This window comes from Bos indicus x Bos taurus, chromosome 5 (assembly GCF_003369695.1).
Source record: "Bos indicus x Bos taurus breed Angus x Brahman F1 hybrid chromosome 5, Bos_hybrid_MaternalHap_v2.0, whole genome shotgun sequence".
Lineage (NCBI taxonomy): Eukaryota > Metazoa > Chordata > Mammalia > Artiodactyla > Bovidae > Bos > Bos indicus x Bos taurus.
The window spans coordinates 4,366,328-4,391,392 of record NC_040080.1 but is presented as its reverse complement, the minus strand read 5'-3'; the positions used below and the strand labels follow the sequence as shown (position 1 = coordinate 4,391,392).

Here is a 25,065-nt window from a genome sequence, read left to right as displayed (position 1 = left end):
TCAAGGATCACTCAGTTCACTTAGCTGCTGTGTCTCTTTCAAGCTACAGTAATTCTCAGCCTTCTGCTTTGTTGTTTAGTTTTTGCTTTTGCCTTTTATGACATTTTCAGAGCATCCAGACCAGTTGGTTTGCAGAAAGTCCCTCAATTTGAATATGTCTGATTGTTTGCTGTAGATTTGACTTCAGTTGGACATTTTGGTCAGGAAATCCCAAGCTGATGCTGAGCCCTTGCCAGAGCCATGATGCCAGCAAGCACATGAGGTCAGTCCCTCCCGTACGGGTGGCATTAGTGAAAGTGAAAGTCGGTCAGTCGTGTCCAACTCTTTGCAGCCCCATGGACTATACAGTCCATGGAATTCTCCCGGCCAGAATACTGGAGTGGGGAGCCTTTCCCTTCTCCAGGGGATCTTCCCAACCCAGGAATCGAACTGGGGTCTCCTGCATTGCAGGTGGATTCTTTACCAGCTGAGCTACCAGGGAAGCCTTATTAGTGACATTAGGTCTTATTATTTTGTTAAGCTGGTGTCCTTAGATTTCTTCCTCCCTAAAAATATTTTACCTGATGGTTTTAACATCTGTTTTTTCTTTTTGGCCATGCTGTGTAGCTTGTGGGATCTTAGTTCCCTCACCAGACGTTGAACCCAGGGCCCTCGACAATGAGAGCTCAAAGTTCTAACCACTGAACCACCAAGAAATTCCCTAACATCTTTTGAGATGATTCTTTCTTGAATCACTTATTACCAGGATGGCTGTAAAACAGTGATTTTTGGTTTTGTTATTCCCTCTCCTTTTATTCACTGGTGTTCTTCTTTGAAGAAGCATTTTCCCTTCTCCTTTAAAACACTTTTTAGGACTTCCCTGATGGGCCAGTGTTTAAGGCTCCATGCTTCCAGTGCAGGGGGTACAAGTTTGAGCCCTGGTCAGGGAACTAAGATCCTACATGTGGCACAGCGCCACCCCCCAACCCAAAAGAAAAGTCTTAAAATACTTTTGAAAGTATCAATACTCATGGATTTGTATTTTATCCAATGAACTAAATGTGTTGCTTTTATCATTGATTTTGTGCTCAAGTCCCTCTCCCAATCTGGCCACTGGAAGCCCTTTCAAGATCCTTCTGTCCTTTCCCATCATTTTTCAAGCGCATCTTTACTTTCTAGGCTCCTCTGGACTTTCCCTGTCTCAGTCCAGGGTCCCCAGTGCCGTTCACTGGGGAGTGGAGTTTCGGGTCTAGGTCAGTTCCTTGCAGCTGGCTGCCATTCCTTCTAGGCCCTCTCAGGAGAGAGAGCTCAGGAGTCATTTTGTTACTGTGTCATTACAAAATTACTAATTGAGAACACCTCAGAGTTCTTCTCCTTCCCCCCCCCGCTCCAAATCTCCCTCATCCTAAGGTGAGAACCCAGGTCCTGACAACACCAGTCCCAGGGGACCCCAAAGTTGCTCCCCAAATGTCCTGCTTCCCACCCCACCACCGTCTCACAAGCAAGGACCAGAGTCTCTTTGTCCTTAGAGGACTCTCCACCGAGGGATCGCAGGCAGACAAGTCCCTCAGATACAGCCCTTTTCTTCAAGTGGTTATGTCATCAATATCACACACAGATCACTAGTTACTGTTGGATTCCAAGTTACTTTTCCTCCACCCTTTTACTTTTCTTTCTTAAATGTAAAATCTAACATTTAGGGTGTACTAGGAGACATGCACGATTCCTGACTCTGGAGGGAACCCTATGGTCCAGGTGATGACCCCAACATTACAGTCAAAAGCCCCCCCCCCCCACCAAGCAGGCCTTAAAACTCTGCTCCATCCCTTCTGAAACAGCCCTGGGCTGGGCAGGAGGACTCCTGCGCTGCGTCAGCCTCGGGCCCACCGGCAGCCTTGGCAAGTCCCTGGCCTCCCCAGACCTTGGCCCTGCACCTGTGAAATGAAAGAGTCACACCAGAGGTGTCCGGATAGCTCAGGCACCCAGGACTTCAAAGTTTCCAGGACACCACTTTCACCCGTTAACCTGTTTCACCTTCACAAGAGCCCAGTGAGTGGCACAGAGTAGGGTTTCTATAAAGAGAATTCTATGGAGGAATTACGGGCCTCTTTACAGTATGGAAACTGAGGCTCAGAGAGGGGCTGGTTTGCCCTCAAGGTCTCATTAGGTGAGAAACGCCCTGAAAACACCGCTCCATCCTCAGTACAAAGGGGGCGGGGAGGGGGTGCAGGGTTGGGGGAGGTTCCGTGGGGATGGATTTGTGCTCTGAGCACCTCGGGTCCAGGGGAAGTCCGGCCCGGGTTTATGCAAATATCCTGCGAGGAGGCTGAGGATTGGCTGGCTTGGGTGGGGGCGGGGCGTGCCCTTGGCTCAGGGCCGACAGGTGCGCGCGGCGGGACAGGCGCGGTCCAAGCTCGCCCCCTGGACCACCGTCCCGTCCTGTCGCAGCTTCTCCCAGGCGATGCCTCCGCTCTGGGTAGTGCTGTCCCTGGGCTGCCTGCGACTTGGCTCCGGTAAGCGGAGAATGAGAAGAGGATGGGGGGCGGGTCTGTGCCCACCGTGGACGGGGCGTGTCCTGCGTCCCCCGATTCTCCTGAAGGGTCCTGAAAGGCACCTGGATGGGAACTTGACTTATTCACCCCAGGAATAGGCGTGGGTGGCCTGCTCTGCGCCAGGCTCTGTGCAGGCTCTGGGGACCCAGATAGGACTACTAATAGCTAACAATGATTAATAAGCTTTCTCTGATGGGAATTCAAGGGCTCTGTGTTGGCTGTTAGAAGACACAGGAGCTGCTGGAGAGCAGGGGAGGGTCTGGACTAGATTCATGGTGATGCTTTGACTGGGGAGGGGAGGCACATTTTTAGGTGAAGGAGCAGCACAGGAGGAGGGGGGCGTCAGGGTCTACCCTGGGAACCTCCTGCCCATTGTCCATCAGTGTGGCTGGAGCGTGAGGTCAGGGGATGAACATACAGATTAGTCTGGGGACCCATGAGGCAAGCCCAGAGCTTCCAGGCCTCACTGCCCCTCCAGAGAGGCTGGATCCTGTTGGAGAGCAGTGGGGAGCCCCCAGGGGGCCCAGTGGTAAGGCGTTGCAGTCAGCTTTGCAGGTCAGAGAGCAGAGGGTTGGGGAGGGCTGGTTACCAGGGTCCAGGTGAAGAGGGTGGACTCAAACTGGGGAGATGCATGGGAGGGGCCTGTTGGGGGTAGCGAGAGGGCAGCAGTCCAGCCGGATTGCCCAGTTTCTGCTCAGGATGGCTGGGTGTGGGGAGGGGAACAGGGGCTCTCCCCACATCTGAGACAAGCTCCTGAGATGGCCTGTGGGGAGAGGGAAAGGCAGTGCCTGGCACCAGCGGGCACTCACTGGCCGAAGGCATGCGCGTGTGAGCATGCAGATGGTTGCCCGTGGGTGTGGGCAGTTCTGCCGGGGGTCAGCTCCCATCCTCGCTGCCTCCTCCAGGTGTGAACCTCCAGCCCCAACTGGCTAGTGTGACCTTTGCCACCAACAACCCCACCCTCACCACGGTGGCCTTGGAAAAGCCCCTCTGCATGTTTGACAGCTCAGCGGCCCTCCACGGCACCTACGAGGTCTACCTCTATGTGCTGGTCGACTCGGGTAAGGGTCCTGCTGCCCTCGGGCTTCTCTGAAGGTGGCTTTGACCTGTCTGTGGGCAGGAGGGGAGGAGACAAGGCAAGGGGTGCTCCATCCATGCAATCAAACCACTCCAGGCACCTCACTAACACGCTCTGGTATCTGCTCTGTGCCAGCCCTGGGCTGGAGACATCTGCCCTGGAGGGACATCGAGTCTAGAGGGGGAGATAACAGCATCAATCACGGAGCACTTACATCCTGCCTGGGGCTTCCCAGACCTTAGAGCTGATGATCACAACCTGCCTGCAAGGTGTCTGTTAGGATGTCCGTCACAGGGCAAATAATCGGGGCCCAGAGGGGCAGAGTGACTCGTGAGAGCTCCTGAGCTGGAGAGCAAATCAGAGTCTCTGGTCCTCAAGCTCAAGTCCTTCCCAAGGCTTTTCAAGGTGGTTCGAGATAGGTGTTTGGGAGACGTGCTGGTCTGGGCCAGCCCCGCCTGTTCACTGGCAGCGATCCTGGGGTCCAGGAGAGGAACCCGATGACTGCCTCTTAGCTTTCAGCCATTTATAGCAGTTCATGTAGGGCCCTGATTTTATTGACTGCCTACCCATGCCCAATCCCAGTCTGTGGGCACTGTGGGGTGTTTTCCTCCCATCTCACAAAGAGTCTAGAGAGATACAGTGAGTGGTCCAAGATCACCCAGCAAGTAAGGAAGAGATCCCAAGACCTGGCTCGGCACTGGTGCAGAGAGGATGCTTAGGGACATTTGTTGAATGACTGAGTGAGTGACTCAGCCCGGCACTGCCTCCACAGCCAGCTTCAGGAACGCCTCTGTGCAGGACAGCACCAAGACCCCTCTCAGCTCGACGTTCCAACAGACCCAGGGGGGGAGGACAGGGCCCTACAAGGCCGCGGCCTTTGACCTGACCCCGTGCAGCGACTCGCCCAGCTTGGATGCTGTCCGGGATGTGTCCCGGGCCTCGGAGATCCTGAACGCCTACCTGATCAGGGTGGGCACCAACAGGACCTGCCTGTTGGACCCCAACTTCCAGGGCCTCTGCAACCCACCCCTGTCTGCAGCCACGGAATACAGGTGAGTGTGAACAGCTGCTGGAAGACGGCAGGTGAGCCCCAGCCCTGACTTGGTGTGGGGGAAGAGGGCCGCCTAGAGCTGGGTGAAGCGTCAGAGGCCACATTCTTTCAGAACCTACCACATGCCAGGACCGTCCTGGGTACCACGAAGGACTCCTGGCTTCCTGGGCGGGCGACTGTGCACAGGGCCCTGTGTTCAGAGAGACTCCCTCTTGGCTTGACACTGCCATCACCATCTTGAAATCCTTAATGTTTAAACAAGGGGCCACATTTTCCCTTTTGCACCGGGTCCCACAAAGTACACACCTGATCCTGGCCCATCACCGTGTAGCAGTTTGATTGACGGAAGGAACTGGTCCAGAAGCCGAAGGGGGTCACTTTAAGAAAAGCTGGGGCTCAGTGCGGAGGCTTCTCCCTGCTCCCCGCAATGTACCCTATCGTGGCCCACCCCAGAACCGAGGGTCCCCGATTCATTTTCACACCTATGTCCTGAGCATCTTCTCGGGGCCAAGTTGGGGGCTCAGCCGTGACCTAGGCCCGGGGGGCTTACCCAGTGCAAAGCCTTGACTATACCCACTCCAGTTCCCATGGAGACACCTGGACGGGGGGTCTCTGTACCCTCTGGGCCACATCTGGACCCAGGCCATCACTCACCTCCGTCCTCTCACACAGCCCTCTCCTCCCCTCGCCTCGGCCAGCAGGCAGGACTTGAGTCCTGGATGTCCTCGCCCCCACCCTCGACTCTTACCTCTGACCTTGTTCTTCATGGGAGAAGCCCACCCTACCTAGGGGACTCATCCCAGCCTCTGGAATTCCCATCTTCAGACCTGTCGAAGCAGGGGAATTAAGCAAAATCCTGGATGGTATGAAGATTTTAAGGGTCTTCTTTTTTTTTTTTTTAGTGTCAAACTAGAGGCTGTTGATTTCTTTGATCTCAGAACATTCATCCTTTTTAACTGAAGGTGAAGAAGGCCTAAGGCTGTGGGTATCCCGTACTGGTCACCTGGTCTTCCTTTATGATTTGCAACACTTGAGTGGGATTTTCTGCCTATAAAGTTAGCCCTTATCAGAGGGCAGCGGGGTTGCAAACAGATATTATTCCCTTGTTTGTTTTTTTTTTTTTAAGTCACTTTTGTGAGACCAAGGACCAGGCTAGGAAGAGAGGAAGGCAGAAATGCAAGGAGGACACACGGGTCAATACTGGCATATCAGCTATGAGTGTGATACACACGACAAAGAAACAGAGGGGCTCCCGGAGGGCGCGCAGGCTCTGAGGGCTGCGTGGAGGAGGGGCCTGAGCTGGGGAAGCAGCCGGGGGGAAGGTGATGCCGATGCAAAGTCCAGCAGCAGCCTGCTGCCAGAACACCCCCGCCACCGCACCCACTGTAGCCACCTAGATTTTCATCTCCCACAACTCCCGGTTCTGCCCCCAGCCCCCCAACCCTGCCCCCTCCCCATGGCCAAGGCTCACAGGATGGATAGAAGTCATCCCCGCTCCACTTCTTTCCAGGTTCAAGTACGTCCTGGTCAATATGTCCTCGGGCTTGGTGCAGGACCAGACCCTGTGGTCGGACCCCATCCGCACCGACCGGCGTAAGTGGTGGGCCCTGGGTGGTCTGGGGGTGGTCCTCAAGGGAACCTGGGCAAGCAGACTCAAGCTGTCACTCGGAAAATTCTCCCCAGACACAGGCAGGTCACTGGATTAATAATTTTCCCCATCCTCGCCCGCTCCCCCCCTCCCTCGAGGGCCAGGTCATGTGACACGGGAAGGTGGAGGACTCGCGGGTGTTGGGCCAGCTGGCACAGGTGCTACGGGCTTCCCTGGTGGCTCAGGGGTAAAGAATCTGCCTGCCAATGCAGGAGACATGGGTTCTATCCCTGGGTCAGGAAGATCCCCTGGAGGAGGAAATGGCAACCCACTCCAGTATCTTGCCTGGAGAGTTCCATGGACAGAGAAGCCTGGTGGGCTACAGTCCAAGGGGTCTCAAAGAGTCAGATAGGACTGAGCGAGTAAGCACGCACTGGCCAGCTGGACAGGCCTCACTGGAGACAGAATCAGCCGGCATCTTCAGCCCTGATGATGCATTTGCCTCCAAAGGGCAGGGAGGTTATCGTGCATGTAGACCCTAACTTGCCCCCTTGTTGAACCCTGCCAACGACAACATCATTATCACGTAAGATGGTTCCAGAGGCATCTCAGCCACAGGGGCAGGAACCCTAGAGGCAGCAGGGTGCCATTCTCCTGGAGAGCCCTGTGGTTTTTCTAAAGTGGGCATCTTGCAGGCCCAAGCATCTGCCCATGGTCCTGCCCGTCTGTCCTCAAGCCTCCAGCTGTGTTCTCAACACAGATCTGAGGTTTATAAATTCAGAATCTTATCTGTTGAAGCTTAGGGGCAACAGAAGCGATTTCCCAGTGTAATTTTGACGACCCGTGACCCTAATTTTAGACCTCCCCAGGACTTCCCTGGCAGTCCAGTGGTTAGGACTCCACGCTTTCACTGCTGGGAGCCCAGAATCAATCCCTTTTTGGGGAACTAAGATCCCACAGGCTGCGTGGCACAACCAAAAAAACCAAAGAACCCCCTTGCCACTCACAGTGATCTTGTGGGTCAATTAGGGCTCGGCAAGGTCGCCTAAGGTCACAGGGCCAGTGAGGGTGCAGACAGGCAGGCCTGGGTGCAACTGGGTGGTTCCTTCCCATCCTCTGGTGGCACGGCCACGCTCTGTGGTCCCACTGGATCAACACTGCCCTGGAACCAAGAGTCCCAGATTCAATCCCAGCCGCTGAGCCTCACTGCTGTGTGAGCCCTTCAGGACCTCAGTTTTCCCATCTGAGAAATGGGAAGGACTATCCTTGCCCCGCTTCCCCAGCAGGGCTCCTTTGGGCAGTCCAGATGAAAGCCCCAGGCCCTGCTCTCTAAGGGCAGGGCCTGGAGATCAGTCCGTGTGGAGACCGTGCCCTTGGGGACCTGACGGACCTTCGGCTTGAGGCTAGAGTCCAAGTCCCCTTGAACAGGCACACAGTCTCCCTAAGCTGCAGTGAGTGATCTGCAAAACAGGGTCGCATGGGATCTACCTAGGACGCTGAACGGGAAGTGGCCAGCTCACGGGAGGACCTATAATGATTTGTCCACCTAGTTCCAATGGGTGACACTGATCAGAGCAGAGGGAGGCCACAGTCCCCTGGCTTCATTAGATTAGGGACCTCTCAGTTCAGTTCAGTTCAGTTGCTCAGTCGTGTCCGACTCTTTGTGACCCCATGGACTACAGCACACTAGGCTTCCCTGTCCCTCACTATCTCCTAGAGTTTACTCAAACTCATGTCCATTGAGTCAGTGATACCATCCAACCATCTCATCCTCTGTTGTCCCCTTCTCCTCCTGCCCTCAATCTTTCCCAGCATCAGGGTCTTTTCCAATGAGTCAGTTCTTTGCATCAGGTGGCCAAAGTACTGGAGCTTCAGCTTCGGCATCAGTCCTTCCAATGAATATTCAGGGCTGATCTCCTTTAGGATGGACTGGTTGGATCTCCTTGCAGTCCAAGGGACTCTCAAGAGTCTTCTCCAACACCACAGTTCAAAAAAATCAATTCTTCAGCGATCAGCTTTCTTTGCTCCTCCTGTATTTTTTTCATAATCTGTATCCCATCTTCACTGGAAGACTTGAGGCCATTTGTCATTTAAAATCATACAAAAAGACAGTGATAAGAGGGCAAGAGTAGACACATGCAAGACAAAGCTGGGGAGTGGAATATGGAGGCAAATGTAATTCCGCCTCAGACCCAGGGGGAGGCACTGGCCTGGCCTCGCTTCATCCCTGAGATTTTTGGCTGCCAAGGCAGGCACCCCCTTATCCCTGGGAGGAGGCTGGGTGAGGCAGTGTCCAGGGAGTGACCGCCTGCCTCCCACAGTCACCCTGTACTCGGCGATAGACACGTGGCCCGGCCGGCGGAGCGGGGGTATGATCGTCATCACGTCCATCCTGGGCTCCCTGCCCTTCTTCCTGCTCATCGGCTTTGCTGGCGCCATCGTCCTCAGCCTCGTGTGAGTATCTGCCAGCTGGGGGGTGGGGCGTGCGGCGCTTGGGGACACACCCCACGGGAGGCTCTTCCTAGGTGGGGAGAGCCTGGGAGTAAAGCTGCCTTCTGCCCTGGGTGGTGTGTGTGTGTAGGGAGGGGGGTCCAGTGAGACAGGAGCAGGGTCCCGGGGAGGCCCAGGTCAAGTTTTCAGCTGGGTAAGAGAGGCTCAGCACCAAGGCCCTGTGGGTAGACCCCAGCTCCGACACAGCGGTGCTTCTTGGGTGAGGATCGGGCTGGCCGAAAAGTTCGTTCGGGCTTTTCGTATCATCTTATGGAAAAACCCAAACAAACTTTTTGGCCAACCCGATATCTTATCCTTCTATGCCTCAGTGTCTTCTTCTGGAAAAGGGAGATCCTGATCCATATTGTCTGCCCTGTGGAGTTGCAAGGGATAAGAGAAATAGTCCCTCTACTATACGGCCTGTTGAGCACTCAGGCGGTTGTCGTTCAGTCGCTCAGTTGTGTCCGACTCTTTGCGACCCCATGGACTGCAGCACGCCAGGCTTCCCTGTCCTTCACCGTCTCCCGGAGTTTGCTCAAATTCATGTCCATTGAGATGATGATGCCACCCAACCATCTCATCCCCTGTGGCCCCCTTCTCCTCCTGCCCTCAATCTTTCCCAGCATCAGGGTCTTTCCCAGTGTCAGGGTGGAATCCAGGTACTAAACAGGTCTTGATGGGGACACTGAGGTCTGTGGTGGGAAAAGAGGCCCAAGGTCACAGAACCCGTTAAAACGGAGCTGACCCTGAGCTCCCAAGTCACCTGAGCGCACTGACAACTCTGATGTGTGTCTATTTAGATTAGGGCTGGAGGGGTCCCCTGGGGTGTCTGGAGCAGCTAACAGAGCTGCCTGATGGGAAGACAGGCATGCAGTCACAGGATGGAGCAGGGAGTGGGTCAAGGCAGCCACGGGTACAGGTGCTGTGGGAATCCAGAGGAGAGCAGCGAAGATCCTCCCTGGTGTATCAGGGTGGGCTTCCTGGAGGAAGGGACAGCAGGAACAAATTCTTATCAGGACTGGGATGAATTGAAAATTCATGTGTGGTGCGCATCTCAGCAAGAGAGGTAGGAGACCCGGCAGCTTTAAAGAAGGAGAGAGGGGATGCTTGTCCCAGTGTGAGTGGAGAGGGTGGATGGAAAAGCTTCTTGGAGTGGGTGAAATTAAGTGGAAAAGTAGAAATTAGCCAGGCAGATTTAAAGACATGTGGGGTGGGTGAAGGACGGAGTAGGGAGACGGCAGTGACCTTGGAAATCAGATTGCCGTCTGACATTTAGGTTAATAAAAACAAATAGTAGATGAGATTAGCCACTAAGGGATTGGTCTGTCTGGCCAGATCTGGGAGCAGGCGGAATGTGGTCACATCCCTCCCTCCCTTTGGGTAGCATCCTAACCATGGTCCTGTTATCTGACTTCTGTCTGGTTCTTCCATTGGTCTCTCCTACTTCCCGCATCCCAGTTCCAGCTGCCCACAGGTCCCCATTCTTGCCCCAGACACACCCCAGTCCTTCCTATCAAAGGCCTGCAATGCCTTTCTGTACCTCCACTCTCTTCAAGGCCAGACTAACTGCCCCCTCCTCCAGGAAGCCCTCCATGGCTTCCCTTCCTGGACTTGTCCAGTCATTATGTGCTGTGGTCTGTCTCCCATAGAATCTTAGCTCTCTGGGGACATTTGTCCAGCTCAGTAAGACTTGTAAATTGTCCACCCAGTTCCAAAAGAGTTACACTTTCCTTAATGCAGGGCCTGGCACATAAGAAACAGTCCAGAAAGACTGGTCTTTTGAATGAAGGCCTAAGGTGACCTCTGTGAAAGCCATGTCTGAGTAGAAAGGTCCCTGCCCAGTTGAGGGGAGCGGTTAGCTCTGCGCCCTTAACCCCAGCTCTGTTCATCTCCTCTGTCAGGGACAGGGGCGATGCTGACGGGGCAACAAGCCACGACTCCCAGATCACGCAGGAGGCTGTCCCCAAGTCCCTGGGGACCTCGGAGCCCTCATACACGTCTGTGAACCGGGGGCCGTCCCTGGACAGGGCCGAGGTGTACGCCAGCAAGCTCCAGGACTGAGCCGGGCGCCTCTTCTGGGCAGCCACAGTCCCTCCAAGGGCCTTGCCCGGGGGTCTGCAGAGAACAGTGTTTACATCCGGACCCCACCCAAGGCGACAAACACAGGCCTGTGGATCCAACTATAGGAAAGCGCTTAATAAAACCTTCCCGAGATTTTGAGTTCAATAAAGATGTACAGAATGACTGAGTGAGATGCTGAATGAATGAATGAGTCGCTGTCATTTTGGGCAGTTGCACATCGTTTCTCCAGGGGGTGGGGGCAGGGCTTTCAGTCAAGGCGAGGGTGCAGAGGGTAAGGAAATCAGGGCTGGTGGCACACCTCCTCTGGAAGATGGGAAATCAGCGCCCCCTTGGGTGGGCTCACGGGAGCTTTAGGGGCCGGCCTGTGGCAGGTTCAAGTGCCTGCTGTACCTCGGGCTTGGTGCAGGACCAGACCCTGTGGTCAGACCCCATCCGCACCGACCGGCGTAAGTGGTGGGCCCCGGGTGGGCCGGGGGTGGACCTCAGGGGAACCTGGGCAAGCAGATTCAAGCCGTCACTCAGAAAATTCTCCCCAGACACAGGCAGGTCACTGGATTAATAATTTTCCCCATCCTCACCCGCTCCCTCCCTCCCTTCCTTGAGGGCCAGGTCATGTGACACAGGAAGGTGGAGGACTCGCGGGTGTTTGGCCAGCTGGCGCGGGTGCTACGGGCTTCCCTGGTGGCTCAGGGGTAAAGAATCTGCCTGCCAATGCAGGAGACGTGGGTTCTATCCCTGGGTCAGGAAGATCCCCTGCCTGGCGGGCTGCAGTCCAAGGGATCTCAAAGAGTCAGACAGGACTGAGCGACCAAGTATGCACGCACACCAGACGGGGCACATGTGTGGTTATTCGATGCTGTTTGGGGTTTGCTGGCTTCGAGGTCTTGGAAACCAGTCTGGGCCCAGGGTGCGCCTCTGTGGGCAACTCATCCCATCATCACATTCCCCTCTGCCCCCGGTCAGCTCTTTGTCTCTGGAGCTCAGCTTCCTCATCTGCAAATGGGCTGATGTAGACAGTTAACTTAAGGGCCATGCACACCTGCGTCCCTTCACAGCTTCCTCTGAGGACCGCCCCAGAGGTGACACGGGGGAGGAGCACCGAGTCCTCCTGTGGGGCTGGACAGGCTCTCCAGTCTTGGGTCTCTGCTCAGGTGACTCAATGCTATCTTCTGAGCCAGGTAGCAAGACTGACTCCCTTTCTGGGGTGTGCCCCACTTCCCGTCACTGAAAGAAGAGGTTGATCAGCGGACTTCCCTGGCAGCCCAGTGGTTAAGACTTCCTGCTTCCAACGCAGCAGGCAGGGGTTTGATGCCTAGGCGAGGAACTAAGATCCCACATGCCACGGGGTGGCCAAAAAAGAGAAGAAGAGTTTTGTCATAGCAGGTTTGGTTAAAGCAGGAAGCTACCTGACACCATGAGAAAGCGCCCCTGCGGCTGACATGGTGCTCTCAGGACCCCGGACCGTCCTCCAGGGCCACGGATGCTAGACGTGTCCAGAGGCCCTGGAAGGGCCCATGGCTGAGAAGGCAGGAGGCCCCGTGGAAAAGGGTGAACCATCATTGGCGAGTTGGGCATTGGGGCGGTGAGCTTGGATTCAAGGGCAGAGGTCACGCATTTGCCAGCTTCTGCTGCTGCTGCTGTTAGGTCACTTCAGTCGTGTCCGACTCTGTGCGACACCATAGACGGCAGCCCACCAGGCTCCTCCGTCCATGGGGTTTTCCAGGCAAGAGTACTAGAATGGGTTGCCATTGCCTTCTCCGTGCCAGTTTCTAGCCAGTTCTAATTAATCAGCAGAACAATCCAAGCTGGGGGGTGGGGGTGGGCAGGAGAGGCTGGGCTTGGCGCCTGGGTTCTGGGCTGGACTCAGACTTCCCAGAAACGTTTAATGATACATACCCACAGAAGTGACTTTTCTGGTTCACGTCTCAGCTTCTGAAGGAGCCCCTCCTCCCATGACTGAGAGGCCAGGGCTTCCGCGCTGAGTTTTCCACCTCTGCACAGATGTGGCTTCCCCTCCCTCCCATCTCAGTCGTGGTTCATCAGTGAGCCGACCACTGTAGACAGGCTGTGTGACCGAGGGCACGGACACACCCTCTCTGCGCTTCTCTGACTGCCTCTGTGCATAGAGAGCCAGGCTGCTTCGGAAGGTTGCTCCAAAATAGGTGGTTTTTTCCTGAAATATAATCAATCCCAAGGGAATGTCATTCAATTAAATCCACCCACACCCTGAGCCCCAAGCTTGGGAAAGCTTGGAGTCACCCATCTGATCAGAATAGAAATGCACAGAGGAGTTGTCAGAGGGGAGACCCTGGACAGAGCATGGTCTGACCTTGTACACACAGGTCAGGCAATGCTGTAAAAACCGGAGATGGGAGGCCCGTCCCTACCCAATCAGGGCAGGCATAGCCGGGAGGGCTTCTTGGAGGAGGCAGTGCTTTTCTCAATTTCCTACTGTCTCTAACCCAGAGCTCCCAAGGCCAGAGGTCATGTTCCATGCCCTGTCCCTGATAGACAGGTGCTCATTAAAGAGTAAAAAATTCCTGGAATGCCATATATATTTCTTGTTTCTCCATTTTTAACTGAATAATTCTAAATTTGGCAAGTAGTGGAGCACATAGTCTGCTTGACAAGAGAGAAGGGGCTAAGCTGCTCTTTGACGAGGCTCAGTCCAGTCCCCCGCACGTTTCTTGGGAGTGCTTCTTTCGGTCTCCTTCCAGCCCCTCCCCAGAGCCCGTGAAACCACCACCGCGATCGAGAGGACAGCCACACCCCCGAAAGTCTCCTGCTTCTTTGTACAGCCTCTCTCCTGTCCCTCCTTGCCAGTCCCCCACCAGCTGATTTTGCTTCTGATGCTAAAGCTTCTATAGCACATTCTAGAATGTCATATAAATGGAACCACATAGAAAGGTCTCTTTTTGTCTGGCTTCGTTCCCCTCAGAATAATTATTTCGAAGGACTTCTCTGGGGGTCCCGTGGCTGAGACTCCACGCTACCTATGCAGGAGACCTGGGTTCCATCCCTGGTCACGGAACTGGATCCCACATGCCGCGACTAAGAGTTAGCATGACGCAGCTGGAAGGCCTCCCGTGCCACAGCTAAGAAATGCAGCGGCCGAAATAGTAAATAAATACCCCAAACGTTATTTTGAGATGCATCGTATTGCAGCTTGTACTGGCATTTGGTTCCTATTAACTGCTGGAGGAATCCACTGTGTGACTATTCTACAACTTGCGGATCCGTCCTTCACCTGTTGAGGCGCCATCTGGTTGTTCCCAGTTTGGGACTGTTAACGACTAAAGCTGTGATTGCCGGGGACCAGCCCCGGCTGATCCAGGGTATTCGAAGGAGAGACGGCGTCGGCGAGGGTCAGGATACGATAGCTTCAATTAGATATTAATTAAAGATATAAAGAGTAATAGGATGAGGATAGCTCAGTAGGAAAATTCAGTGGAGAAAAGAGGCTGAGTGGCTTGGTTTACGCGGGAGACCAATAAAACTTCAAGACAAGAAGTTTGCACCACTTACGTAGGCCGCAGGCGTCCTTCCGTTCTCCCGAAGGAGAGGAGACACTGAGGCCTCCCCGGTTGGATCTTAGAAGCCCAGGCATAATTAGTAAGCATGGTGGGTTCCGCGCTCCAGATGGAGACTCAGCCAGAGTGAGAGAGAGAGCGACATGGGGAGACCAGTATTTCGAGAAACTGATCCCAATTCTTTATTTTCCAGAGTCTGTTTTTATACACTGAGATGTTATACAAAAGTCACGTGGGGACAGCAGTCCTGACTTTTATCAAAGTCAGGTGCTTCATACAAATGTATACAGAGGTCTTAGGGGTGTTACATCATCTTCTGGCCAGGGGGGCCTGCTGACAATTTACGACCCTCTCCTTGTGACAGCGGTCAGTCAATCAGGACACTTATTTCTCCAGGGCTGATTATTCTCAAAACAGACGCCACCCAAGTAAAGTTACACTCCTACAGGGTGAGGGTGTAGTGGGTTTTAGTTAAGGAAAGAATTTACTTAGCCTAAGGTCTAACGTGATTAATATCAAAGGTCAATTCTATATATTCATTAATGTGTATAAGGGCAGGGGATATGGAGACTTAGCAACAAACATTGGCTCAACAAATGAAAAACCCTTCACCAACACAATTTCTAATTAGCCCACTATACTTATAGTAATAGTTTTCTAACTTTTCTAAGGAACCTGTTTTTAGAAGGTTTAAAGCATCTTGTGCCTCTCACGGTTGGGAGGCTGTGAGCGATCACATGTGGCCGGACAAGCCTGTCAGGCAGGCCAGAGAATCTTCAGAGGAGTTTGTAGGTTAAAACACTCTTGTCACACCCAAGAGTTTTTATTGACTGGAGCTCTAGGTTAACTCCTTCTCCGAAAGAGGTGGTGGGGGACAGCCCCCCGTAAAGTCAGAGGTGTAGGTGAGAGCACAAAGTAGTAAAGTAGGCAGGCTCTGGTTATGGGGGTAGATGCTCGAGGAGTTCCAGGGGGACTCCTGAGGTTCGATCCCGCCTTTGCGTATGTTGAGCCTCCTTCCTCATGACCTTTGTCATGGGCGGAGTACCTCACTCTGGCCCCCAACATGTGATGAAGATTTGCGTACAAGTTCCTGCATGGACACATGTTTCACTTCCCCTGGGTGAATCCCCAGGGGCAGAACCATGAAAAACATTTTTACTTTGAAACCATTAGAGATTCACAGGAAGTTGTGCCAAAGCCACAGAAATACAGGGAATACCTGTGGACGCTTCTCCCAGTTCTCCCCAGTGTGAACATCTTATATAACAATAGCATCGTTATATCAAAACCGGGAAGTTAATATTGGGAAAATCCACAGAGTGTATTCATAGTCGCCCCGTTTTACAAGCACTTATGTGCCTGTGCGTGTGCTCTGTGCCACGTCCTCCCCTATGCAGATTTGTGTCACTCCTACCACAAGCAGTACACAGAACTGTTAATACTGTAAATCAGAAAGTGAAGTCGCTCAGTCGTGTCCGACCCTCAGCGACCCCATGGACTGCAGCCTTCCAGGCTCCTCCATCTATGGGATTTTCCAGGCAAGAGTACTGGAGTGGGGTGCCATTGCCTTCTCCACACAAGCAGTACACAGAACTGTTAATACTGTAAATCAGAAAGAAAGTGAAGTCGCTCAGTCGTGTCTGACCCTCAGCGACCCATTGGATTGTATAGTCCATGGAATTCTCCAGGCCAGGATCCTGGAGTGGGGAGCCTTTCCCTTCTCTAGAGGATCTTCCCAACCCAGGGGTCAAACCCAGGTCTCCTGCATTGCAGGCGGATTCTTTACTAACTGAGCTATGAGGGAAGCCCCTATTAGGGGAAAAAAAAAAGATACAGAACTTCCCTGGTGGTCCAGAGGTTAAGTATCCACCTGTCAGTGCAGGGTCCTATCCCTGGTCTGGGAAGATCCCACCTGCCTCTGGGCAACTAAGCCCAGGGACCACGACTGCTGAGCCCTCGCATCCGGGAGCTCATGCTCTGCAACTTGAGAAGCCAGCGCAGTCGAAGCCTGAGCACCGCAACTGGAGAGCAGCCCCTGCTCGCCACCAAGGCAGAAAGCCCGCGTGCAGCAACGAAGACCCAGCACAGCCGAAAAGTAAATGCATAAATAAAACGTTTAGAAAAGAAAAGAAAGAAGATACAGAACTCCTCCATCACCACAAGGCTTCCTCCTGCTCCCCCATTCATGACCTCCCCCCAAACCTCTGGTAATCACTGATCTATTCTCTCCAACTCCACAAGTTTGTCTTTTAAAAAATACTGTATACGTGGAATCATAGTGCATATACCCTTTTGGGAAAAATTTTTTTTTCTTTTTTGCAGCAGCATAATTCCCTTGAGGTCTGTCCAGGCTGTTGCAGGTATAAACAGCACATTCCTTTTTATTGCTGAATACGGTCCCGTGATGTAAACAGGTCAGTTTGTGCATCTGTTCTCCCACTTGAAGCACAGTTTGTTTGTTTCCAGGTTTTAGCTGTTGTGAATACAGTTGCTCTGAACATTTACGTCAGGTTCTTACCTGAACATAATTTTAATTTTTCTGGGATGAAGACCTAAGTGCTGTTGCTGGATTGCATGGGAAGTGCATGTCTACTTTGAAAAGAAATCACCAAACTATCTTCCAGAGAAGCCAGAAACCATTTTACAATCCCACCAGCAGAGTACGGGTGACCAGTTTCTGCACGTCCTCACCAGCACTTGGTGTTAATATATATTTTTTTAAATTAGCCACTCTGACAGGTGTGCAGTGGCTGAACACCGTCACATTCCCACCCCTGGTGTGAGAGCTCCTTGGCAGCACTTGGTATGGTCAGGCTTTTAAATGTTGGCTCTTCTGTACAAACAGCTCATGGAGCTCAATATCAAAAAAACAGACAACCCAATTAAAAACTGGGCCGAGGACCTAAATCAACATCGCTCCAAAGAAGACACAAAGACGGCCAAGAAGCCAAAGAAAAGATGCTCAACATTGTTAATTATTGAAAGTGAAAGTGCTACCTGCTTTTTGCAACCCCATGAATTGTAGCCTGCCAGGATCCTCCGTCCAGGGAATTCTTCAGGCAAGAATACTGTAATGGGTAGCCATTCCCTTCTCTAGGGGATCTTCTGACTCAGGGGTTGAACCCGGGTCTCCTGTATTGCAGGCAGATTCTTTACTGTCTGTAATTATTAGAGAATGCAAATCAAAACTACAAAGTGGTATTATCTCACACCAGTCAGAGCAGTCATCATCAAAAAATCTATAAACAATAAAAGCTGGAGAAGGTGCAGAGAAAAGGGAACCGTCATGCACTCCTGGTGGGAGTGTAAATTGATACGACCACTGTGAAGAGTGTGGAAGTTCCTTAAAAAGTAAAAGCAGGACTCTCGTTTGAGCCAGCAATCCCACTACTGGGCTTATATCTTGAGAAAATCGTAATTCAAAATGACACATGCACCCCTATATTTACACTAGCAGTATTTACAATAGACAGGACATGGACACAGCCTACATATCCAACAACAGAGGAATGGATAAAGAAGCTGTGGTGCATACACACAGTGGAACATTACTCAGCCAGAAAAAGGAATGAAACTGGGTCATTTGTAGACACGTGGGTAAACCTTGAGATTGTCATACCAAGTGAAGTAAGTGAGAAAGAGAATACTGTATATTAACGCATGTATGTGGCATCCAGAAAAATGGTACAGACATAGGGAACAGACATGTGGACCCAGAGGGGGAAGGGGAGGGTGAGACGAAGCTTAGGATTGAAGATACACACTCCCACGTGTGAAATAGACAGCTAGTGGGAAGCCGATGTATGGCACAGGGAGCTCAACTAGGTGGTCTGTGATGACCCAGAGGGGTGGGAAGGGATAAGGGAGGGAGGTCCAAGAGGGAGGGGATGTGTGCATACACGTGGCCGATTCCCTTGGTTGTACAGCAGAAACTACAGCAACATCGTGAAGCAATTTTACTCCTCCCCAAAGACACAGGCTCTTTCATTCTGTTCATGGGGTTCTCAAGGCAAAAATACTGAAGTGGTCTGCCATTCCCTTCTCCAGCGGACCACGTTTTGTCAGAACACTCCACCATGACCCGTCCGTCTTGGGTGGTCCTACACGGCAGGGCTCATAGTTTCATTGAATTAGACAAGGGAAAAGGAGTATGTCAAGGCTGTATATTGTCACCCAGCTTACTTAACTTATATGCAGAGTACCTCATGAGAAACGCTGGGCTGGAGGAAGCACAAGCTGGAATCAAGATTGCCGGGAGAAATATCAATAACCTCAGATCTGCAGATGACACCACCCTTATGGCAGAAAGTGAAGAGGAACTAAAGACCCTCTTGGGGAAAGTGAAAGAGCAGAGTGAAAAAGTTGGCCTAAAGCTCAACATTCAGAAAACTAAGATCATGGCATCTGGTCCCATCATTTCATGGGAAACAGATGGGGAAACAGTGGAAACAGTGTCAGACTTTATTTTGGGGGGCTCCAAAATCACTGCAGATGGTGATCGCAGCCATGAAATTAAAAGACGCTTACTCCTTGGAGGGAAAGCTATGACCAACCTAGGTAGCATATTAAAAAGCAAAGACATTACTTCGCCAACAAATGTCCATCTAATCAAGGCTATGGTTTTTCTAGTGGTCATGTATGGATGTGAGAGTTGGACTATGAAGAAGGCTGAGCACCGAAGAATTGATGCTTTTGAACTGTGGTGTTGGAGAAGACTCTTGAGAGTCCCTTGGACTGCAAGGAGATCCAACCAGTCCATTCTAAAAGAGATCACTCCTAGGTGTTCATTGGAAGGACCGATGCTAAAGCTGAAACTCCAGTACTTTGGCCACCTGATGCGAAGAGTTGAATCATTGGAAAAGACCCTGATGCTGGGAGGAATTGGAGGCAGGAGGAGAAGGGTACGACAGAGGATGAGATGGCTGGATGGCATCACCAACTTGATGCACGTGAGTCTGAGTGAACTCTGGGAGATGGTGATGGACAGGGAGGCCTAGCGTGCTGCCGTTCATGGGGTCGCAAAGAGTCAGACACGACTGAGTGACTGAACTGAACTGAACTGTGGTCCATGTGATTAGATTGGTTAGTTTTCTGTAAGGGTGGTTTTCAGGCTGTCTGCCTTCTGATGGAGAAGGATAAGAGGCTTATGGAAGCTTCCTGATGGGAGAGACCGACTAAGTGGGAAACTGGGTCTTGTCCTGATGGGCGGGGCCGTGCTCAGTAAATCTTCTGAGCATTCTGGTGGTCTGTGGTGGTTTTGATTTGCATTTCCTAGTGATAATGTTGAGCATCTTTGCAGGTCATTATTTGCTGTTCATGTATTTTCTTTGATGAAACTTGTTCAGATCTTTTGCTCAGTTTTAAAACTGGGTTGTTCATCTTATTATTGAGTTACGAGTTCTTAGCATATTCTTGATGGGGTCCTTAGTTGGATATGTGTTTTGCAGATTGCTCCCAGACTGTGTCTCATTCTTTCACTTTCATGGTGGTGTCTGTCTCTAACCCAGTTCCCCTTTTCTTTACAGCCTCCCCCCTACTCTGACATGGAGTTTACTACCTGTTTCCCTTCTTCATCGTCAGCTCCATGAGTGCAGGGCTGTTTTCCTGCTGTGTCCTCGGCTCCTAGGACAGTGGGTGTTCATGCCGTCCCCCTGGCTTTATTGCTCAAACTACCGCACAATTGCACTCATCTCACATGCTAGTAAAGTAATGCTCAAAATTCTCCAAGCCAGGCTTCAGCAATACGTGAACCATGAACTTCCTGATGTTCAAGCTGGTTTTAGAAAAGGCAGAGGAACCAGAGATCAAATTGCCAACATCTGCTGGATCATGGAAAAAGCAAGAGAGTTCCAGAAAAACATCTATTTCTGTTTTATTGACTATGCCAAAGCCTTTGACTGTATGGATCACAATAAACTGTGGAAAATTCTGAAAGAGAGGGGAATACCAGACCACCTGACCTGCCTCTTGAGAAACCGATATGCAGGTCAGGAAGCAACAGTTAGAACTGGACATGGAACAACAGACTGGTTCCAAATAGGAAAAGGAGTTCGTCAAGGCTGTATATTGTCCCCCTGCGTATTTAACTTACATGCAGAGTACATCATGAGAAACGCTGGGCTGCAGGAAGCACAAGCTGGAATCAAGATTGCCAGGAGAAATATCAATAACCTCAGATATGCAGATGACACCACCCTTATGGCAGAAAGTGAAGAGGAACTATAGGACCTCTTGGTGAAAGTGAAAGAGGAGAGTGCAAAAGTTGGCTTAAAACTCAACATTCAGAAAATGAAGATCATGGCATCCAGCCCATCCATTGCTACTTCATGGCAAATAGATGAGGAAATAGCAGAAAAAGTTTTATTTTGGGGGGCTCCAAAATCACTGTAGATGATGATTGCAGCCATGAAATTAAAATATGCTTACTACTTGGAAGAAAAGCTATGACCAACCTAGATAGCATATTCAAAAGCAGAGACATTACTTTGCCAACAAAGGTCCGTCTAGTCAAGGCTATGGTTTTTCCAGTGGTCATGTATGGTTGTGAGAGTTGGACGGTGAAGAAAGCTGAGCACAGAAGAATTGATGCTTTTGAACTGTGGTGTTGGAGAAGACTCTTGAGAGTCCCTTGGACTGCAAGGAGATCCAACCAGTCCATTCTGAAGGAGATCAGCCCTGGGATTTCTTTGGAAGGACTGATGCTGAAGCTGAAACTCCAATACTTTGGCCACCTCATGCGAAGTGTTGACTCATTGGAAAAGACCCTGATGCTGGGAGGAATTGGGGGCAGGAGGAGAAGGGGACGTCAGAGGATGAGATGGCTGGATGGCATCACCGACTCGATGGACGTGAGTTTGAGTGAACTTCAGGAGTTGGTGATGGACAGGGAGGCCTGGCGTGCTGCGATTCATGGGGTCGCAAAGAGTCGGACACGACTGAGCGACTGAACTGAACTGAGGGGGCAAGGCCCTTGATTGCTGAGTGGGGAACAGCCTGTTGCAAATTTTCCAGGCCTGTGAGGATGAGGCCTGAGCTGGAGCTGGGGTACGGTGGGGGAGGATAGAACGGCAGAGAAGGGGGGCCAGGGAGGCTTTTCCAAGGTGTTTCTGCCAAGCTCCCATCCTCCCTTCTACTGCCAGCAAAGCCATCCAGCCGGACACACACGCCTCGCCTGCTGCCCAGGGCTGCATTGCAGTGCTACCTGCTAGTCTGCTCAGACACAGGTACAGGACCTGGAGTTTCTACGGGAAGCTAATGTAGGGGGAGGTGTGGGGAGGATTCAAAAGACTTGAGGTTGTTCAGTCGCTAAGTCATGTGCAACCGTTGGCCTCTTTTCCATTAGAACGTCTACAGCAAGCATGTGTCATACGGCAATGTGTCCCCAGGCCGAGGGTGTGCCCTGTATGCTGTCTATGCAGGTGTGGCCCAGAGACACACGACCTGCACTGTTTGTTGTTCAGTTGCTAAGACTCTTTGCCACCCATGGGCTGTAGCCTACCAGGCGTCCCTGTCCATCACCAACTCCTGGAGTTTACTCAAACTCGTGTCCATTGAGTTGGTGATGGCATCCAACCATCTCATCCTCTGTCATCCCCTTCTCCTGCCCTCAATCTTTCCCAGCATCAGGGTCTTTCCGATGAGTCAGCTCTTCACATCAGGTGGCCAAAGTATTGGAGTTTCAGCTTTAGCATCAGTCCTTCCAATGAACACTCAGGACTGATCTCCTTTAGGATGGACTGGTTGGATCTCCTTGCAGTCCAAGGGACTCTCAAGAGTCTTCTCCAATACTACAGTTCAAAAGCATCAATTCTTCAGTGCTCAGCTTTCTTTATAGTCCAACTCTCACATCCATACATGACTACTGGAAAAACCATAGCTTTGACTAGATGGACCTTTGTTGGCAAAGTAATGTCTCTGCTTTTTAATATGCTCTCTAGGTTGGTCATAACTTTTCTTCCCAAGGAGTAAGCGTCTTTTAATTTCATGGCTGAAGTCACCATCTGCAGTGATTTTGGAGCCCCCCTAAAATAAAACTTTTTCTGCTATTTCCTCATCTATTTGCCATGAAGTAGCAATGGATGGACTGGATGCCATGATCTTAGTTTTCTGAATGTTGAGTTTTAAGCCAACTTTTTCACTCTCCTCTTTCACTTTCATCAAGAGGGTCTTTAGTTCTTCACTTTCTGCCATAAGGGTGGTGTCATCTGCATATCTGAGGTTATTGATATTTCTCCTGGCAATCTTGATTCCAGCTTGTGCTTCATCTAGTCTGGCATTCTGCATGATGCTCTCTGCATATAAGTTAAACAAGCAGGGTAACAATATACAGTCTTGACTTATATACTCCTTTTCCTATTTGGAACCAGTCTGTTGTTCCATGTCCAGATCTAACTGTTGCTTCCTGACCTGCATATAGGTTTCTCAAGAGGCAGGTCAGGTGGTCTGCTGTTCCCACCTCTTAAAGAATTTTCCACAGTTTGTTGTGATCCATACAGTCAAAGGCTTTGGCACAGTCAATAAAGCAGAAATAGATGTTTATCTGGAACTCTTTCGCTTTTTGATGATCCAGCGGATGCTGGCAATTTGATTTCTGGTTCCTCTGCCTTTTCTAAAACCAGCTTGAACATCTGGAAGTTCACGGTTCACAGTAGTGTACACACTCACGCCAAAGCATGTGCATTCTAGACACACTGCTGTGTCACCGGGCAGCCCCTGCTGTGTGCCCAGGAGAGCACCCTCAGCACACAGATGAGTGGGGTCTGTGTGGGGGCTCGGGGAGCCGCATCGCGGTTTCACGTGCACACGTGTTCACTCCTGTGTTCAGTATGTGCTGAATGAGGACGGCCGGGGTGCGGAGTCCCGCACCCTGCAGGACCCACACCACAGGACACTGTCCTCACCCAGCACCATGCCGGCCCCTTGCCTCCCTGTCCCGCCAATGCCTTATCAGCCCTGAGTGTGTGCAGCCACACGACACTGTCCTCACCCAGCACCATGCTGGCCCCTTGCCTCCCTGTCCCGCCAATGCCTTATCAGCCCTGAGTGTGTGCAGAGCTGCCAGGCGGCAGGGCCTCCGGGTGATTTTCCACAGCTTGAGAGAAGCTGCGTGTCTCCTGGATATGGGGGAGGGGAGGGGAAGGCAAGGTTCCCAAGGTGTCCCTTCTGCTGGCTTTGTCCTTTTAGGGCCTCTTGTGCCTTCTTTGTTACCCCATGGTCTGTAGCCGGCCAGGCTCCTCTGTCCATGAGATTCTCCAGGCAAAAATATTGGAACTGGAGTGAGTTGCCATTCCCTTCTCCAGGGCATCTTCCCAACCCAGGGATCATACCCGCATCTCCTGTGTCTCCTGCATTGCTGGCAGACTTTACATGCCAAACCATCGGGAAGCCAGGTAAGGCTTCCTGGCTGAGCTTTTTGGTGGAGGGTTGAGACTTCCACCCTGTGTCTTGCCTGGAGCTGAACTGATTATCCCAGCTCCACCACCCTGTCACGCCTTGCCCAGGACCCCACTGAACTTTGGGTCTGACCTCTGACACACCCAGCCCACAGGGTCCTGTTTATAAGATCCAAGCTGGGGCCTGGGACCTTAAGGGCAGGAGCTGTGTTTTAAGGGCAGGAGTATAATCATATAGGGAAGGGGGTCCCTGAAGAAAGAACCAGGTGTGGCTTTCTTGACAGAAGAGAAGCCATTTTTGGCTTACACCTTGTGGGGATCTAAGCCTGGCCCTTGAACAAATCTCAGTAATCAAGGATCTTAAGACAAGTGAGGGAACAAGGGAAAAGCTGTCAAGAAACAACAGTCAGTGATAGAACGGAGTCCCAGCTCCTCCTCGGCTTCCCTTGTGGCTCAGATGGTAAAGAATCGGCCTGAAATTCGGGAGATCTGGGTTCGATCCCTGGGTTGGGAAGATCCCCTGGAGAAGGGAATAACTACCTTCTCCAGTATTCTTGCCTGGAGAATTCCATGAGGAGGAATGGTGGGCTACAGTCCATGGGGTCGCAAAGAGTTGTACATGACTAAGCAACTGAACTGAACTGAACTGAACTCAAGCCCAGAATGTAATACCATCTTTGCCATCTGCAGGAACTAAGGACCCGGCCCAGGGGGAGGATGGAAAGATGATGTTGACTTTCCTGACCTCAATCAACCAAGGTCTGACTCTGTTGACCTTTGCCCCCATTCAGTGCGGAATTCTCTACTCAAGCCCCTTCTTGAAGATGCCTGTCCCCTTAGCTTAATACTTCACCAATTTTGCTGTTCGGGGAGACACTGCTTTGGAAAGACCCCTGATGGTTTTCCTTACTTGCTGCGAGAATAAATCCTTCGTTTTCCCACTGTTTGGCTTGGCTGTCTTTTGGCTTGACGCCCCCCAAGAGGTGAGCCCAGTTCTCAGGTAACACGGGTGCTTAGGAACCGAAACACATGGCATCCCGACCCCTCATCCAGGGCAGGAGGGACTGTACGCAGCGATGGTTAAGTGTTCCCCATCCGGAACAATAACGTCGGTGACTTCCGCACCTTCTTCCTAGGCCTAAAGGAACACAGGAAAGATCTCAGGTAAGTGCTGGCGCCCACAGGAATCCCACCTCTCCCCCTCTTTCGGTGGCTTGAGTCAGCGGCCCCCACAGTGCTCTGGGGCCCCCAGAGAGTTCACAGGCTGCTGAAACTCACAAGCAGAACTTCCTCCACAAATTGGAGGCTTCCTGTGGGGGTGGA

The 25,065-nt window shown here is 51.8% G+C and overlaps 1 protein-coding gene across 2 annotated transcripts; it reads left to right on the top strand.

Annotated features, from left to right (window-relative positions):
• The first annotated feature begins 2,365 nt into the window (after window positions 1-2,365).
• UPK3A (uroplakin 3A) lies at window positions 2,366-24,676 on the top strand. Of its 2 annotated transcripts, XM_027540528.1 has the most exons (7): window positions 2,366-2,492; window positions 3,437-3,592; window positions 4,382-4,661; window positions 6,171-6,253; window positions 8,570-8,702; window positions 19,876-19,980; window positions 24,433-24,676. In XM_027540528.1, exons 1-7 carry the CDS (start codon window positions 2,441-2,443, stop codon window positions 24,437-24,439), a joined length of 816 nt encoding a protein of 271 aa, XP_027396329.1. In that variant the 5' UTR covers window positions 2,366-2,440; the 3' UTR covers window positions 24,440-24,676. The 2 variants fall into 2 exon arrangements, with proteins under 2 accessions (XP_027396329.1, XP_027396328.1); XM_027540527.1 differs by lacking the exons at window positions 19,876-19,980; window positions 24,433-24,676 and adding an exon at window positions 10,640-10,990.
• The last annotated feature ends 389 nt before the right edge of the window (window positions 24,677-25,065 follow it).

Coding starts and splice junctions, on each gene's coding strand:
- UPK3A (XM_027540527.1), top strand. CDS start 2,441: ATGCCTCCGCTCTGGGTAGTGCTGTCCCTGGGCTGCCTGCGACTTGGC. Junction 2,493..3,436: donor CTGCCTGCGACTTGGCTCCG/GTAAGCGGAGAA, acceptor TGCCTCCTCCAG/GTGTGAACCTCCAGCCCCAA. Junction 3,593..4,381: donor CTATGTGCTGGTCGACTCGG/GTAAGGGTCCTG, acceptor CTGCCTCCACAG/CCAGCTTCAGGAACGCCTCT.